Below are 17,181 nucleotides of genomic sequence, written 5' to 3' on the forward strand. Positions count from 1 at the left end.
CAAGACCTTTCTCAATTTGTTCATGATCCAACCATGATTTAACGTTTAACATTATCTAAATGTTTTTTTCAACTTTCTTACCATTTTTGTTTACTTGAGATATCTTAATTCTTACGCCATGGAAGACATCGTCCATTATTCGATTCCGAACTATTGAAGGTCCCAAATCCCCTTTTTATTGACTCGTAATGGCGAAATTGATTTTCTCTTCATTTCCTCTCTGTTTCGTTTTGCTGTTCTCAATTTCTCTGAATTTGATTCTTAGTTCTTCGGCAATGTCCGCTCAATCGGTTGATTCCGCGTCCGCTTCTCCGGCGGTGCATATCGTTTACATGGAGAAGCCCCGCGATGAGGAACCGGAGGCCTACCACATCCGAACCCTAGCTTCTGTTCTCGGCAGGTCTGTTTGTCTTCTTCTTTTCTCCCCATTTTTTGTGAACTTGGTGGATATTGATGACGAATTTTGGTTTCATGCGTTGATTTTCAGTGAAGAGGCTGCTAGAGAGGCGCTTGTGTATAGTTACAAGAATGCTGCCAGTGGCTTCTCTGCTAAGCTTACTCCTAATCAGGTCGCGGAGGTTTCCAGTAAGTTTATTGCGATTTTCTTCTATATTGTTTTCGTCTGTTTTGTGGATTTCTGGAAGATTTTATCATATTAATGCGTTTTGAGCAGAGGAAGTACAATTTTGGGGAAAATTCATTTTGGTTTTGCTTTTTTGTTTTGTGTAATGATCATTTCCATTCTGTCGTATACTTTTTGGCTTGATTTTGATATTTTATTGTTGAATTTAGGTATGTTTTTATGTGATCAATATCTTGTAGTTCTAGCAACGTTTTAGTATGTTCATAGATGGATTGAACTTTCTTTTTGGAATAAGAGAAATGGGAGATGAGATATCCCCCTCATGCCAAGGGGATTACATACAGAACTTTCAATTAGCAAAGATTTGTAAGTAGCTATAGGTACGTAAATCTTTGCACAGGCACACCAAGAGAGACGAAGATTCTAAGAAAATCCTAAAAACAATCACGGCTCAGTTCCTCCTAGGAAGATTTTCTTGTTTCTCTTTTAAGTTGTTCCATAATCTCTACAAAAGAGATGCCACACCAATGATCCATAGAAACCAATCAAAAGAGCTGGAAAAAGGCCTCTGGCGCACAGAAAGACCCAGATGATGTTGAAAATTTTGAAAAAATCAAACCAGCGGGACATCAGAGGTGCACATGTAGGAAAGGTGCAGCTGGTTTGCCCTCGCGGTTTTCGTTTTTTTTTTAATAAGAAAAAAAATACAAGAAGGAATACGAGGACAATCTAAAAAGCAAAGCCACCAAAAAGGGAGCCAATCTAAAGAAAATGGATCTGGTCAAGGTAATAAGACCTAAAAAATAATTATAAGAAGTTGTCATCAAACCCCAAATAAAAACACATAACCTAATGAGGGACCAAACATCACTAGAGTCTGTTAGGAATCACGGACCTACAATAATATGAAATTGTCCACTTTAAGCATAAGTTCTCATGGCTCTGTTTTTTGTTTCCTCAAAAGGTCTCGTACCAATGGAGATAGTATTCCTTACTTATAAACTCATGATCATCCTCTTAATTAGCCAAGTAGGACTCCTTCCAAACAATCCTCAACAGAGTCCCCATCAACACCGCTAAAAGAGGAATTATTTCCCTCCTCCATGAATTCCACACAACTGCGCAAACATCTGCTTGCCACATTCCTCCAAAGGGGGGATGAACTAGGAACTCTCTGATCATCTCTCTGTAAACCCTGTGTCAACTCTCCCGTGAATAAGCATTTACGTTGCTTGATTTCTGTATTTTCAATGATGGATTTGGGCATTTCTTATGTTTGATTTTTAAGTGTTTTGTTGGTTGAATTTAGTGTAATTTACTATTTTGTTTGTGAATTTTTCCCTTTTTTGTGTCAATATTTATATCATCATTTGACTTATTTAAGTTTAGATAAGTTTAGAGTTCAATTAGATTCGAAAATTTAAAGTTAATTCACTAAGTAAGCCAAGAACGGCTAGAAAATGTATTTTTACTTTCCTAGTTATGACAGGGTCTAGTTTCTTCAGACTAGGTTGCTTGGTTTGATTACCTGTAATGTGAAAAGCAGTGTGTCAAACAGAGCTTCTTACTCATTAACTATGTTCTTGAAGTTGTTTATTGATTATCCAATAGTGAGTTGGATCAGGATTTTGATTCTCTTTTCACTGTCACATGTCTGCAGTGCAGCTTGATCCTTATAACATCTGGGTTAGCTTGGTGGTCAAGAATTAAGATATAAAATCACGTGTCTTCTATAGGTTATCGATCCAAATTAAAGTCATGGTTGACCATGACTTAAGATATTAAATATCCTATAAATTTTTCAATGGAAAATATTGTACAATTAGATAGTCATTTTTCCACTATGATTAATGATATCCTTGGGAGTGATTTTCAAAATAGTCAATTTAGCAAAATTGATTTCATATAATCATTTAAAGGTTTGGTTATCCCCCCTTTTCAGTCTTGAATCATTTATTTATTTATTTATTTTTGTGAAAGCATTTAAGTATAAATTATTTAAGTATTTGAAGACACACTTATAAAAAAGATTTTGATTTCATTAGAACTGTGTGTGTGTGGGTGTTTTTATGATTAGTGTTCTTTTAAATGAGGAAAACATAGTTAGAGAAATACATAAATTACACTAAAAGTTAGAGGATTGAAATGTATGCTAAAGTCATATTTCTCTACCGAGATCTTATATCTCGTTAAGAATATAGAACATTAGATATATCATACATAACAAATCGAACTGAAACTCTAGAAACTAGTGTCGTAAGGTCTGAGGTTGAGCTTAACGTTAGTAGATATTCATTTTAGAACGAGACTAAATCCCCACAATTACTACAAGGTTCTATATGTCTTATGAGCTTTCAAAATTGGTACTTTGGCAGAACAAGAAGGAGTTTTACAGGTTGTCCCAAGCCGTACTTATCAGCTGCATTCAGGACCTGCCGGCCTTCACTAGAAGACCATCGAAACACTTTCCCTGCAAATATGGCTCTTTCCAGCACTTTGAAAGTGCGTACCTAAATAAAGTGTACTTTGAGTACCTTGTGCTTTCTTGATAATCACATATCTATTTGCTATTCTATGTCACTCATGCATCTATCTTCTAAATGGACCTATAATATTGGTGCCCAATGCTTTTCTAACCCAACTCTTCAAAGTTACAGGTTGTATGTTTCGTCGTTGAGTTATTGACTCATAGAGACACGGTGAATTTTTAGTTTCGTTCTCGCTATGGGTGCATGGTTACATATAAACACACTACGCATGGGTGAGAGTGTGGTTCGTAATTATTTTAGTTTAATTGTTATTGTTATTTAGTTAATGATGTCGATGGTATGAAATGGACGAGTTTTAGGTGATTTATAGAAGTTTATGGATTTTCGAGTTTTAGGTGATTTATAGAAGTTTATGAGACAAAATCCAAACGTGACGATTAAGATCACGATTGAAATTGATCTCCATCCAAGTGCATTACCAACCTTTTCAAGAGTGGTGGTGCACTTTTGCAGTTAATGCAAATTTTAGTTGGAAAAATAAGGTTCGCCCCCATGTTAGTTAGGAAGATGCTGATGCATCTGATATGGTATTCTCGGGAATTTGATCTAGCAATCTTATTAAAAAACAAGACTTTAAAATTTAAATTATCCAACGACTTGAAAAATTATATGGAATCAACCTATATGAATGTTTTGGAATGGACTGGCTTGATAATCAAAATCAAGAGTAAAGAAAATAAGTTTCTAAATTTTTTATTCGAATCATATATAGTTGTTAAGTCGTCATAAAAGATAAATATCTAAATATTTACTATTTAAATATTTACTTATTAATAAACGATCAAATATGATATATATATATATATGATAAATTATAGTTTAGAACTAAATATCTTTAACACACATATCTCAAGCCAAGAACACTTTGTTTGAGATTCGAATCACTCCAGAAGCAAGATCGATCATGTCTAGCTTCAATGATTCTTGTTGATCAAATATCTCAACGCAAGAACACTTGTTTGAGATCCGAATCACTCCACAAGCAAGATTGATCATGTCGAGCTTGAATGATTCTACATGCAATCTAAACTACATAGAATTGCAAAGAAACTTAGCCATCGGCTAAAGAAAAGCACAAATGCTTCTTTTTATATATTTTCCAAGTCTACCTTACAAATACAACATACATGGCTTTATATAGCCTCAAAAATGAAACTACTCAAGTTATTCGAGAGTTGTAACATTCCTAGCCATAATTAGCCATTATGTAAATGTAACCGAAATTAAATAATAAGTCTTAAAATACAATAACTCTAAATTACTCTAAATTGTAACCCACCAAAAATTTACAACAATCAAACTTCATTCTTTTCATAATTTTGACAGTCTTTTCTTCACATCTTCATTGAAGTATATTGTATGATTGATGTCTCTTGGTTCATATCACACTCGGGTTGACCCGAGCCAAATAAAATATATATAAGTATTAGGAAGATCTTTCATATTAATGGGTTTGCCAGAATGATACTGAGGTTGTTCTAAGAACATTTACGCCCGAGTAAGACGCCAGGAGAATGCATGTTTCCGTTTTTATTATTTTTAATTTCTTTATTTTATTATTTAATTTCTTTGCTTTGTTTAATTTTATTTACATATATATATATTTTTAAATACCTTAATATTTCATATTTCTTTGAACCTCAAGGGTTGGGTTGGGTTGGGTTGGGTTACCAATCCAACCAACCCGAACTTTTGTGTTGGGTCAAAAAAATCCCCCAACCCGGACCATGTACACCTCTAAACGCTTCTCTTCCAAGAATAACTGTGAGAGTATTTTTTATTTTTTTTTTAAAGTTTAAGAATATTATTAAAAATTTTGGCTCAAGAGATATTTTTATTAATATTTTTTGAAATAATTGAAAAGTATTAATAAAACTTTTTATTTAAAAACAAAATACATTTCTCTTTGAAAAATATTAAAAAATAATCATAAAAGTATTTTTTTTTAATTTTGTAAAAAGTATTTTTATTAATATTTTTTAAAATAATTGAAAAGTATTTATAAAACTTTTTAAAATTTAAGGTTATTTTTAAAACAAAATACTTTTCTCATTAAAAAATATTTAAAAGTATTTTTTAATTTTTATAAAAATACTTTAATTTTTTAAAAACTATTTCTTAAAATAATTGAAAAGTATTAATAAAATAAATAAAAAAATTATTGAAAATTAAAAAAATTTAATATATTTTGAAGACAAATTTAGAAATATTTTTTAATAATTGAGTGTAATAAAATATTATGAAAAAAAGGGGAAAAAGTGGGGTCCAAAATCATCCCAATTATTGACGAACGTAGGCTGCAGCAGGAGGAGATGGATTTCCCCTCCATGATCCACGTGAAAGGAGAAAGGACAAATTTGTTTCAATCCCTCTTGTTTCCACAATTTAATGCTCCTACGATCCTCCCTCAAGTTACAATCGACAATGGCGTCCCAAATTTCCGACACCCAGAATCAATAACCGTACCAAATCAATCGTAGCTAAGAACACGATTCATCCCCGATCATCACAACCAAATTTGTTCACATTTCTCATCTGGGTTCGATGGAGAAGCGAATCAAAGCCTCCCAATCGTCGTCCACGAGGATCTCCACTTCGGTTTTGCCGTATCAGACACCCAGGCTCAGAAATCATTACCTTCTCGGGAAGAAACTTGGGCAGGGTCAATTTGGAACCACGTATCTCTGTACCCATCGAGCCACCGGCGACCTTTACGCCTGCAAATCAATCCCCAAACGGAAGCTCACGTGCAAGGAGGATTATGAGGATGTTTGGAGGGAGGTTCAGATCATGCACCATTTGTCCGAACATGCTCATATTGTTCAGATCAAGGGGACTTACGAGGATTCTGTGTTTGTGCATTTGGTGATGGAGCTTTGTGCCGGTGGAGAGCTTTTTGATAGGATTTTGCTAAAGGGTCATTACAGCGAGAGAGAAGCGGCTAAGCTTATCAAGATTATTGTTGGAGTCGTCGAGAATTGCCACTCTCTTGGGGTTATGCATAGGGATCTCAAGCCTGAGAACTTTCTGTTCGATAACCCAAGCGAAGATGCTAAGCTTAAGACCACGGATTTTGGGCTCTCTGTTTTTTACCAGCCAGGTATGTGTGTTTCCCATTGCCATGATATTTGTGTTCTTTTCTCTTAATCTTTTGGTCCCATGTTTTATTTGTTGTAGTGGTGAATTGGACTCTTTTTGAAGCTCTTTGGCGCTTTTTACTTGATTTGGGTCGTTAAAGAAAAGGAGAAATGAATATATGACACATACCCATTATTTATATGACACATACTGATTATGTCCAGCCGTTTAGGTACCTTTATGGAAGCATAAGCATGTAATCAAGATGAGATGAGTATCAACTAAGGCAGCCTTGAGGTTTTAGCCTATGTTTTGGGCTTCCTTTTGTCTTCTTTGTGGAATGTTGTTTGAAACTTTGGTGTAAAATATGTAGGTGTTGCCCATGATATAAAACCTTCCATGGAGGGTCATGTTTCGAAAGATGTCTGATATAAAATTGTAGGTGCATTTTTTAAGGACCTCTTCAATTTAACTACTGTTTTATCGACCGAGTCTCGTAATTTGAACTCATGCATAAACACTTCAATCTTCATTGCTATTGCTAGTTTATTCTATGTAACAGCCCAGATCCACCGCTAGCAATTGTCCTCTTTGGGCTTTCCCTCGAGGCTTTAAAACGCGTCTGCTAGGGGAAGGTTTCCACACCCTTATAAATGGTGGTTTGTTCTCCTCCCCAACCAATGTGGGACATCACAATCCACCCCCCTTCGGGGCCCAGCATCCTCGCTGGCACTCTTTCCTTCCATCGATGTGGGACCTCCCCCAAATCCACCCCCTTTGGGGCCCAGCGTCCTTACTAGCACACCGCCTCGTGTCTACCCTCCTTCGTGGAACAGCGAGAAGGCTGACACATTGTCCGGTGTCTGGCTTTGATATCATTTGTGACAGCCCAGATTCACTGCTAGCAGATATTGTCCTCTTTGGGCTTTCCCTCAAGGCTTTAAAACGCGTCTGTTAAGGGAAGGTTTCCACACCCTTATAAATGGTGGTCTGTTCTCCTCCCAACCAATGTGGGACATCACATTCTATTTGTCCCTTGACTTGTATTTAGATCAGGACTTAGTTTCACCCCTTCAAAATTTTCAAATGGCCAGCCTTCCCCAGTTGGTTTTCTATAACATTCTTTCAAATATTAACTGCTAAATGGTAGTTTATGGTATTATTTTGGGTCTCTTTTCCTGACATAGGCTTTTGTGCAAGTTGGCATTTTTAATTTGGATTGTTCTATTCAAGCTATATGCTTCTCCTTCTTTCTTCGGTTGAAGGTATGTTTTCTTATGAAAATATGTTTATTTTTAAAACTGCTATTTAGTTTTCTGTTTATGTATTTTTCTTTCTAGGACAATCGTTCTCTGATGTCGTTGGAAGCCCCTATTATGTTGCCCCTGAAGTGCTCCGTAAGCACTATGGGCATGAGGTTGATGTATGGAGTGCAGGTGTTATCCTTTACATCTTATTGAGTGGTGTTCCACCTTTTTGGGCAGGTGCATGAGTACAAATCTGGACCTGAAATTGCTTTATATGAATTTTTTCTTATTTTATCTCTGAGGTTATTTTTCTCTCCGTTTCGTATCTCAAACAGAAACTGATTCAGGGATCTTCAGACAGATTTTGTACGGTAAGCTAGATTTCAACTCTGATCCATGGCCCAACATTTCAGATAGTGCTAAAGATTTAATTAGGAAAATGCTCGAAAGGGATCCAAAGGAGAGAATCTCTGCCCATGAAGTTCTTTGTAAGTGATTTTAGACACTTTTGTAAGAACAATGTTGTTTCCATTCAAACAACATAGAGTTTTTTATATAATTGCTTCTGACTAACATGGATGGAGTTCTTTTTGGCATCAAGGTCACCCATGGATTGTAGATGACACAGTTGCCCCTGACAAGCCTATCGACTCTGCAGTTTTGTCTCGGCTAAAGCAGTTCTCTGCAATGAATAAGCTGAAGAAGATGGCTCTACGTGTAAGATTAATTCTGTGTAGAGTTTGTTTTTTTCTATATAATCTGATAAACTACTCATTTACGGTGTGGTATGAATTTCATATACGGATCTGTCTCACTGCTTTTGGATACATCATGCTGAGACAATGACATCAATGTTTAGGAGGAGGATATGAACAATTGAGATGGACAAATGCCAGCAAGTAAGAAAACGTAAAATATAGAAGAAAGTAGTAGAAGTGAAATACTATGTGCTACCGCTCTCACCTCTCTTCTCCATTCCCATTCCCATTTCGAGTCCTTTTTTTCCTACATCAATGTATAGGGGCTTTGTTTGTGGGTTGTGATTCAGGCTTTTTTCCCTTACTTAGGTATCCATTTGGGAATCAACTTGAAGGCCATTTCTTTTTGGAATTTGTTTCTTTTCTAAAGCAGGTAGATTAACTCTTATTTGTCCTGTTCTGAGTGGCATTCCCATTTACTATTTCTCCCTATTCAGAGCCCTTTGCTTGGTTTGTAAAAGGATTGAAAAACTTATGTGCAATTTTCTTTGGGAAGGGGTTGAAGAAGGCAAGGGAGCATTTGGTGAGATGGAAGGTTGTTGAGAAGCTTGTGTGGATAGAAATTGGTAGTTTAAGGACTCGCAATAAAGCCCTTGGCTAAATGACCTTGATGCTTTCCCCTAGAGCTTAAGACTTTGCCGTAGGATTATTGCTAGCAAGTATGGTTCTCACCCTTTTGAATGGTTGGGTGGAGTAAGGACACATATTGGAATCTATGGAAAGTTATCCTTTATGAGATCCTCTTTTTCTCACCTTGTCCATTGTGTGGTGGGGAGAGGAAGGAAACATATTTCTAGGAGGAACAGTTGGTGGGGGATAGATCCTACCCTACGTTTCCTCGTCTCTATAATTTGTCCTCCTTTAAAGATCGTTTGGTGGGTGATTTCCTAGTCTGGTCAGGGAGCTCTGTTTTCTTTTCTTTTCTTTTGGCTTACTGTAACGACCTAGATCCACCGCTAGCAGATATTGTCCTCTTTGGGCTTTCCCTTTCGGGCTTCCCCTCAAGGCTTTAAAACGCGTCTGCTAGGGGAAGGTTTCCATACCCTTATAAATGGTGGTTTGTTCTTCTCCCCAACCAATGTGGGACATCACACTTACTTTGTTCGTTTTTTTGGTAGAGAAGCGGTGGATGTTTCCTCTCTCCTATCATTGCTTGAGCAATTCGATTTTAGGATTGGGAGAAGGGATATCCATGTTTGGAGTCCTAACCATTCAGGTGGTTTTTCTTGTAAATCCTACTTTCGTTGTTTGTCGAACCCTTCTCCCATTAGTCTGTTTTATCTACTCTTTGGACGATAAAGATTCCATAGAAGGTTAAATTCTTTACTTGGTAGGTTTTACATGGACGAGTTAACACTTTGGATAAGTTTTCGAGAAAGTTGCTCTTGTTAGTTGGCACGTTCTATTGCACTCTCTATCAGATGAAGATACTAGTGATATCTGTTTGGAGTTGCTTCTTTCAGACATTCAGTTTCATGCTTGTCGTCGTAAGGATACTAGTGATATGATCAGAGCCTCCTCCATCTGCCTTTTCGTGAAGAGGGATGATTTTATGGCTTCTTAGGTTGTGTGCTATTTCGTCGGATCTTTGGGTGAGAGACATAATAATGTTTAGAGGTTTGTAAGGGATCCTTCAGATGTCTGGTCTCTCATTAGATTTCACGTTTCTCTTTAACTTCTGTAATTATTCTATAGGTTCTATTTTGCACAATTGTAGACCTTTCATTTATGAGGGCTTCCTTTTGAGGGCTTGTCTTTTTGTATGCTCTTGATTCTTTTATTCATTCCCAATGAGGGTAGGCATGGAGGTTGTATAGAGATAATTGATGAGTCCCTTCCCCACCCTCCTTTCGCGAGAAGGATCATTCTTTGTGCAGGCCAGGGCGTTACTCCTTTGGATCCTTGAACAATGATCGGATTGATATTTTATCTATGCCAGAGGACAATACTCGATTGATATCCTTTGTCCTCTACTCGAAAGAGAAGGCCCATCATATCAAATCTCGAGGACGATACTTTGAATCCTAATATAATTGAAGGAATGTGTTCAAAACTCTTGGCCTCCTTTGTATAGCAAGTTGCTTTAACAACATCAGACCCTCCGCATACTTTTACTCTCAATCCTGGCAAATCTAGTCATCGGCTTAACTAAAGATCCTACTACTAATTTTATTCTCCCTCAATGTGTTGATTCTAATGTGAAGTTGACGTTATCATGAGTAGTGTGGATTCAGTTTCACATGCCTTGGATCTTAATACGAATGTTGTCGATATCGAAAACTCTTATTCAAAGGTTTTCGCTTCATTATCTCAAGATCGTGACAAGGAAACTCCTCATCCTCTTCCATTCGTGATGCCTTGCAAATTTGCTTCTCTTTTGAAGCTTGTGGACTTGAGTAGAAACTTCTTGGTTTCTTTTGGAAATCAGCTGGATGGGTTCTTTTATCATCACTATTAGCTCGTCTACGTAAGAAAGTTCTTGAAGAGACCAGGTTTTTGTTTTTTCTTCCTTGTGGAATCTTCTTTCTATTGGAAACTTGGAATGTGAAGTCAAGCAATTGGGGGGTTTCGGCTTATCGGTCACGAGCATTTATTCACAGCATATGATTGCATGAGGAAATGGAACTAGTTATTACTTTGGTTGATGTGCAAAAGGAATTGATTTTGGTGGTTGTGCACGGGAAACGCTCATTTTCAGTCATAAATTGGTTGGCGTTTTCAGCAACGACCTTACTTGAACATGATATGTTCTATAAGTTCTATGTGTCCTTGAGTTCTAAGGATTTAATTTCAGTGATTGTACATGGGGAGCATTCTGGCTTGCATGAGGATAATATTCATTTCTTTGCTGGTGATGATTCTTTCAGAGCTTCTATTAATGGGTTTGAAGTTTATGCAAAACATATCATTCAAGTTTCGAACTCTATCCTGTACGGTTGACTACCGTTCTAACGTCTAATTAAAAACATATCTCCTATATATTTATCTTCGAATTGTTTTTCCCAATTTATTCCTTGTGTTCTTTCTCTATTTCTCTAATTATTAAGGTACTTTTTTAGTTCTAATTCAAAGAGTGGATGTGATTTTTCTCTGAGTGCTATGATATTAGGAATTCTAAGTTTTATATGTTTATTATATTTAAAATGAGGCTTACCCCTCATACCACCTCGAAGTTATGAAAAGCCTCAAAGATGCATTTAGGCTTTTAAAACATGGGTTTGCAGTTGTTTCTTTGAGGCATATGTGTCGTCGAGGTCTTTCAGTTTTTCGGGTTTGTAGAAAGATGATCAAGGAGTTTCTTCTCCACTTGCCTTTTCATGAAAGAGGGCTGTTTTTCTGGAAAGTTGGAGTTTGTGCTATTTTGTGGGGTCTTTGAAGTGTGAGGAATAATAGAATGTTTAGAGGGATGAAAAGATCTTAATGTTTGGTCCCTTGTTAGATTTCATGTTTCTCTTTGATTGGAGTTCCTTTTTGTAATTTGACTCCTATTTTTCTCGGCGGAACTTTTCACACGTCATTGTGTAACAGTCCAAGTCCACCGCTAGCAGATATTGTCCTCTTTGGGCTTTCCCTTCTAGGCTTCCCCTCAAGGTTTTAAAACGTGTCTATTAGGGAGAGGTTTTCATACCCTTATGAGGAATGTTTTGTTCCCCTCCCCAACCGACGTGGGATCTCACAATCCACCCTCCTTGGGGTCCCAACGTCCTCGTTGGCACACTGCTCGGTGTCTGCCTCTGATACCATTTGTAACAGCCCAAGTCCACTGCTAGTAGATATTGTCCTCTTTGGGCTTTCATTTTTGTGTTTCCCCTAAGGTTTTAAAACGCGTCGATTAGGGAAAGGTTTTCACATCCTTGTAAGGAATGTTTCGTTTTTCTCTCCAACCGATGTGGGATCTCACAATCCACCCCCCTTGGGGGCCCAAAGTCCTCACTGGCACACCACTCGGCGTCTGCCTCTAATACCATTTGTAACAGCCGACGCCCACTGCTAGCAAATATTGTTCTCTTTAGGCTTTCTCTTTTGGGCTTCCCCTCAAGGTTTTAAAATGCGTCATTAGGGAGAGGTTTTCACACCCTTATAGGAAATGTTTTGTTCCCCTCTCCACTCGACGTGGGATCTCACAATCCACCCCCCTTAGAGTCCCAACGTCCTTGTTGGCCCACTGCTCGATGTCTGCCTCTGATACCATTTGTAACAGCCCAAGCTAACGGCCAGTAGATATTGTCCTCTTTGGGCTTTCCCTTTTGGGCTTCCCCTCAAGGTTTTAAAACGCGTCTATTAGGGAGAGGTTTCCACACCCTTATAAGAAATGTTTCGTTCCCCTCTCCAACCGACGTGAGATCTCACAATCAATAATAAATGTATTTCTTTCGAATAGAATACCAATGATTGGGAGGGAGTGTAAGAGCTTATCAAGGAAAAGTAGTTAGAAAGGTAGTCGATTTGGATCCATTGTTACTACTTCAAGTGTGTGCTCAAAATAATTTCGTTATGCATAGATCGAGCTCTTTTTGCTTCTGGTTATACTCTTTTGTGGAGAGAACGGGACTCTCGAACTCCTAGTTCGTGTAAGTGCCCTTATTAACCTCACTACTTCGAATCACATCACAAAATATTTGTTCATAGATTGAAGTATGAAAGCCTGTTAACCATATTATAGCTCTATGCCTCTCATTTTAATCTCTAATCAAAGTTGTCATCTATTATTACATTTTTCTCATGGAAATGTGCATTTCTCAAATGTTTAAACCACCTGGTTGATGCAGGTCATAGCAGAACGACTGTCTGAAGAGGAAATTGGTGGCTTGAAGGAATTGTTTAAAATGATCGACACTGATAACAGTGGCTCAATAACATTTGAAGAGCTTAAAGAGGGGTTGAAAAAAGTGGGCTCTGAACTCATGGAATCTGATATCAAGTCTCTTATGGAGGCGGTAGATACTCATTGTTTCCTACCTCATACCACATTATACCAAATCATTGTTTGGTTGTTCATATAAACTTTTAAATAGGGGCGTTCGACGACGGTGGCTGATTATAATCTAAATATTTAGCGATAATTAAAACTTAACATAACCATATATACTTTTCTCTACAGATTCTAATTGTTAACCTGTATTTTGTTGCTGCCTCATCTCTGGACAGGCTGATATAGACAACAGTGGAACCTTAGACTATGGTGAATTCCTTGCAGCTACATTGCACCTAAATAAGATCGAGCGAGAGGATAATTTAGTCGCGGCCTTCTCCTATTTTGACAAAGATGGCAGTGGTTATATCACCACTGATGAGCTTCAACAGGCTTGCAAGGACTTCGGTTTGGGCGATGTCCATTTGGATGAGATAATCAATGAAATTGATCAAGATAATGTAAGTCTTCATTTCTTAGTTTTTGCTTTGTTCATCACTGCCTTCATGTTCTTGGTTTATTCAACTGCATTTTCTGCTTAGAACAACACTGTTACTAGTTCTTTTGTCACTCATTTTAATTCTGTTGTGGTACATTTCTGGCTTTGGAGTTGTCTGCTAGATTTCGAAGAAATTTATTTATTGCATATACAGATAGGACTATTCGAATCTTCGTTTGGTAATCGTTTGGTTTTTGAAGATTGTAATTGTTTTCTCACTTTTTTTACTGTGAGTTTTCATCTTTCTCAAGACAACGTGTGCTCCCTTCTCGGAAAGTTATATGCTATTTAACCTGTTGTGTTGCCTTTTTGGTTGTAGTCATGTAACGTTTTTTTCAATCTTTTTGCCAACCTTACTTTCAAACTCTCTTTCGAAAATCTCCGTGCCCCCGTTTTCTAAAACTTTCTCAAAATGGGGTTAGAGGCTTGAGCGTACGTTGCCTGGCCATAGGCGATGTGAACCCAAGTTGGTTTGACTCACTCAATGTTGAGAGTGAGTGCCGCACAATAGCAAAAGTCCCCTGCTAAGAAAAGTGCGATTGTGAAAGTTGGTGTTTTGAAAATTGTACTTATTTTCTCACTTTTTTTTTTACAATGAGTGTTCATCTTTCTCAATATAATATTTGCTCCGTACTCGAAAAGTTATATACTATTTAAGCTGTTGTGCTGACTTTTTGCTTGTAGTCATATAGCGCTGTTTTCAATCTTTCTTTCAACCTTGCTTTCAAACCTTTTTACAAAATTTCTCTTCCCCCGTTTTCTAAAACGGGGCCAGAGGCTTGAGCATACGTTGCCTGACCATAGACGATGTGAACCAAAGTTGGCTTGACTCACTTCGTTGCCCGACCATAGGCGATGTGAACCAAAGGATGGGTTTTCATCTTTCTCATTATAACATTTGAATTCTTAGCCACATTCCGAAAATCGAAACAAGTTTTTAAAAAACTGCTGTTTTGTTCTTAGTTTTTAAACTCATAGGTAGACGTAGTGCTTATAAGCTTAATTCTTAAAAACAAAAAACCCGGGTTTCTTTGGGTTCGATAATAAAGCCTTCTTGGGATTCGTGACGGTGGACCATTAGCCTAATGCCAGGGGCTGCATATATCTTCCTATATATTTCTAGAATAAGGATTCTATGCTGATAATATATCTGTTTCTTCATCTATACATGAATCAAATTGCTTGTTTTCATTTCTAGAACAATGCCATCTGTTCTTCCAAAAGTACTGCAAAAAACATTCTCGAACCCGAACGACTGTTATATTCTCTATCTTTTCCTTTGCAGGATGGTCGTATCGACTATGAGGAGTTTGCTGCAATGATGAGGAAGGGCGACGGGGGCGTCGGGAGAAGTAGAACTATGAGAAACAACTTGAACTTGAACTTGGCCGACGCGTTTGGAATAAAAGACAAATCGTTAGCAAACTGACAGGGGGATGATGCTGCTGCCTAGGTTATGTAATTTGTATAGTTGGCTAACTGTTCAAGTGCAGAAAATACATCCCATAGCTTCATGATGATGAGCTTTTGATTTTGATTTTGAATTTTGCTTTAAATTATGCCTTATCTATTCTTTAAGTTCTTTAATGAGAGGACTTTGAATTTTCCTGACATTGCCTGTGGATTTCCAACATGTTTGTTCATTATTGAGTTAAATGAGGCCGAAGAAGTCGTGCCGAAAAAGCTTGTTTTGATTTTAGAAAACTGCAAGATGAGTTCAGTTCTTATAGGAAAGCGATGAGTAAGTTGACATCTTACGCTCTTAATAGTTTACTGTTCGGATTTTCGGGCTCTCTCAAAAGTTTTTAAAACATGTCTGCTAGAGAGAGGGTTTTATACCCTTATAAAGAATGTTTTGTTCTCCTCCCCAACTAATGTGGGATCTCACAATCCACCTTTCGGGGTCCAGCGTCTTCGTTGGTACTCATTCCCTTCTACCTTCTATGTGAGATCTCTCAATCTACCTCCCTTCGGGGTCCGTCTTTGCTGGCACACTGCCTTGTGTCCACCCCTTTTGGGGCTCAGCCTCCTTACTGGCACATCGCTTGATGTCCAGCTTTGATGCTCACTGTTAGCAAATACCCTTTTAGGCTTTCCTTCAAGGTTTTTAAATTGCATCTGCTAGGGAGAGGTTTTCACACCCTTATGTTTCGTTTTCCTCTCCAATTGATGTGAGATTTTACAATATCAGTTGCTGTTGAAAGCTGTTGTTCTGGTAAATTGATTACTTGATGACATTTATAGAGCACTTGATCATCCAATATTACTTTCATCAGATAGGCTTCTCAAGTAGGAACGAGTGATTGAACCTACTATGTGGGCTTGTATACGTATTCCATAGGCTTGATTATGGACTAACGCATGCTCTCGCAGCCGAAAACCTACGGAAAAGAAATGAGTCTATAATACCATGGTGTAAGCTTATGTGCGTAACATCATGGAGAAGTAATTCATGCTTGTGTACGTAACATAATGATGCACACAGTACTTCCATACTTATCATGACATACTTCCATACTTATCATGACATAAGTTTCCTGTGAGACATACTTACATATTTGTGGTATTCCATACACGCACATTATACATGGTACGACATAGTAACTCACAGGACATAAACGTAATCATAACAATAGAATAATATACCTCACAGTTACGAGATATTGATGCTTCATTTAATTCATCCAACCTAACTCATAGGTGTACCAACAGTAAGTCGACTTACTTAGTCTAAGCGGATGTCCCTAAACTTTCCTTGGTCGGTAATAGCTTAATTATGCTTGTAATGGTCCAACTTTATCTATGACATTCAATAACATCAAATTTATTACCCATTCATGAAACGAACTTCACCTAATTCTTCGTAATTGATCATAAACAACCCTAAATAGTTAATGAACGATACAATTGAAGACAATTTTGCAATAGGAGCCGAAGAAGCCTTAGTTTAGGTCGTAGACGAGCACTACGTCGACATTGAAGCTCAAATTTACCTTTATTGAGAGCATTTCTAGCCATCGAGAGGTGTTTATATATTGACGACAATTTTGAAATGTTTAGAAGTGTTTCTCTCACACTCTCACACTACAAAGTCTCACTTACAAAGTCCCTCCCAATTGTCTCTGGGAAAACACAAAATGACACTGACTCTGTCTCTTAATAATGCTAGACAAACCTTTATATAGACATAGCAATATTAATGCTCATATATGAATCAAGATGATTCATATACCAATATAGGAGATAAACGAAATGAATCCAATAGATTCATGATCAAAGTGAGAAATGAACCATAGTGTATGATCGTGCATATGAAATTGATATCACTTATGAATGAAAGTGATACTTACCCAATAAGGCCCAAGAAGTACGTTGAACATTGAACTATGTACATGAATTTGATACGCGTCCCGACATAAGAAAAGAACTGGAGCCTAAGACCATGGTTTTAGGTCCCACTCGAAATGAATGACAAGAGCTATGCTTGCATAGGTTCGTATTTTTCAGTCCCAACCGTGGGGTCACTTATATTTACAATACTTAACCTTTTACGAA

At 37.4% G+C, this 17,181-nt stretch overlaps 2 protein-coding genes across 2 annotated transcripts; both read left to right on the plus strand.

Annotated features, from left to right (window-relative positions):
• Positions 1–138: 138 nt before the first annotated feature.
• LOC111798338 (subtilisin-like protease SBT3.11) lies at positions 139–3,219 on the plus strand. The gene is made up of 3 exons (XM_023681418.2): positions 139–400; positions 488–585; positions 2,959–3,219. The coding sequence occupies exons 1-3, from the start codon at positions 189–191 to the stop codon at positions 3,030–3,032; spliced, it is 384 nt and encodes a 127-aa protein (XP_023537186.1). The 5' UTR covers positions 139–188; the 3' UTR covers positions 3,033–3,219.
• A 2,233-nt stretch (positions 3,220–5,452) lies between these two features.
• On the plus strand, positions 5,453–15,239 carry LOC111798311 (calcium-dependent protein kinase 11). Its single transcript, XM_023681376.2, has 7 exons — positions 5,453–6,232; positions 7,551–7,694; positions 7,793–7,945; positions 8,059–8,174; positions 12,985–13,152; positions 13,364–13,588; positions 14,912–15,239. The coding sequence occupies exons 1-7, from the start codon at positions 5,677–5,679 to the stop codon at positions 15,053–15,055; spliced, it is 1,506 nt and encodes a 501-aa protein (XP_023537144.1). The 5' UTR covers positions 5,453–5,676; the 3' UTR covers positions 15,056–15,239.
• Positions 15,240–17,181: the final 1,942 nt, after the last annotated feature.

The sequence above is a fragment of the Cucurbita pepo genome, chromosome 6 (genome assembly GCF_057944985.1).
Source record: "Cucurbita pepo subsp. pepo isolate OVF chromosome 6, ASM5794498v1, whole genome shotgun sequence".
Taxonomy (NCBI): domain Eukaryota; kingdom Viridiplantae; phylum Streptophyta; class Magnoliopsida; order Cucurbitales; family Cucurbitaceae; genus Cucurbita; species Cucurbita pepo.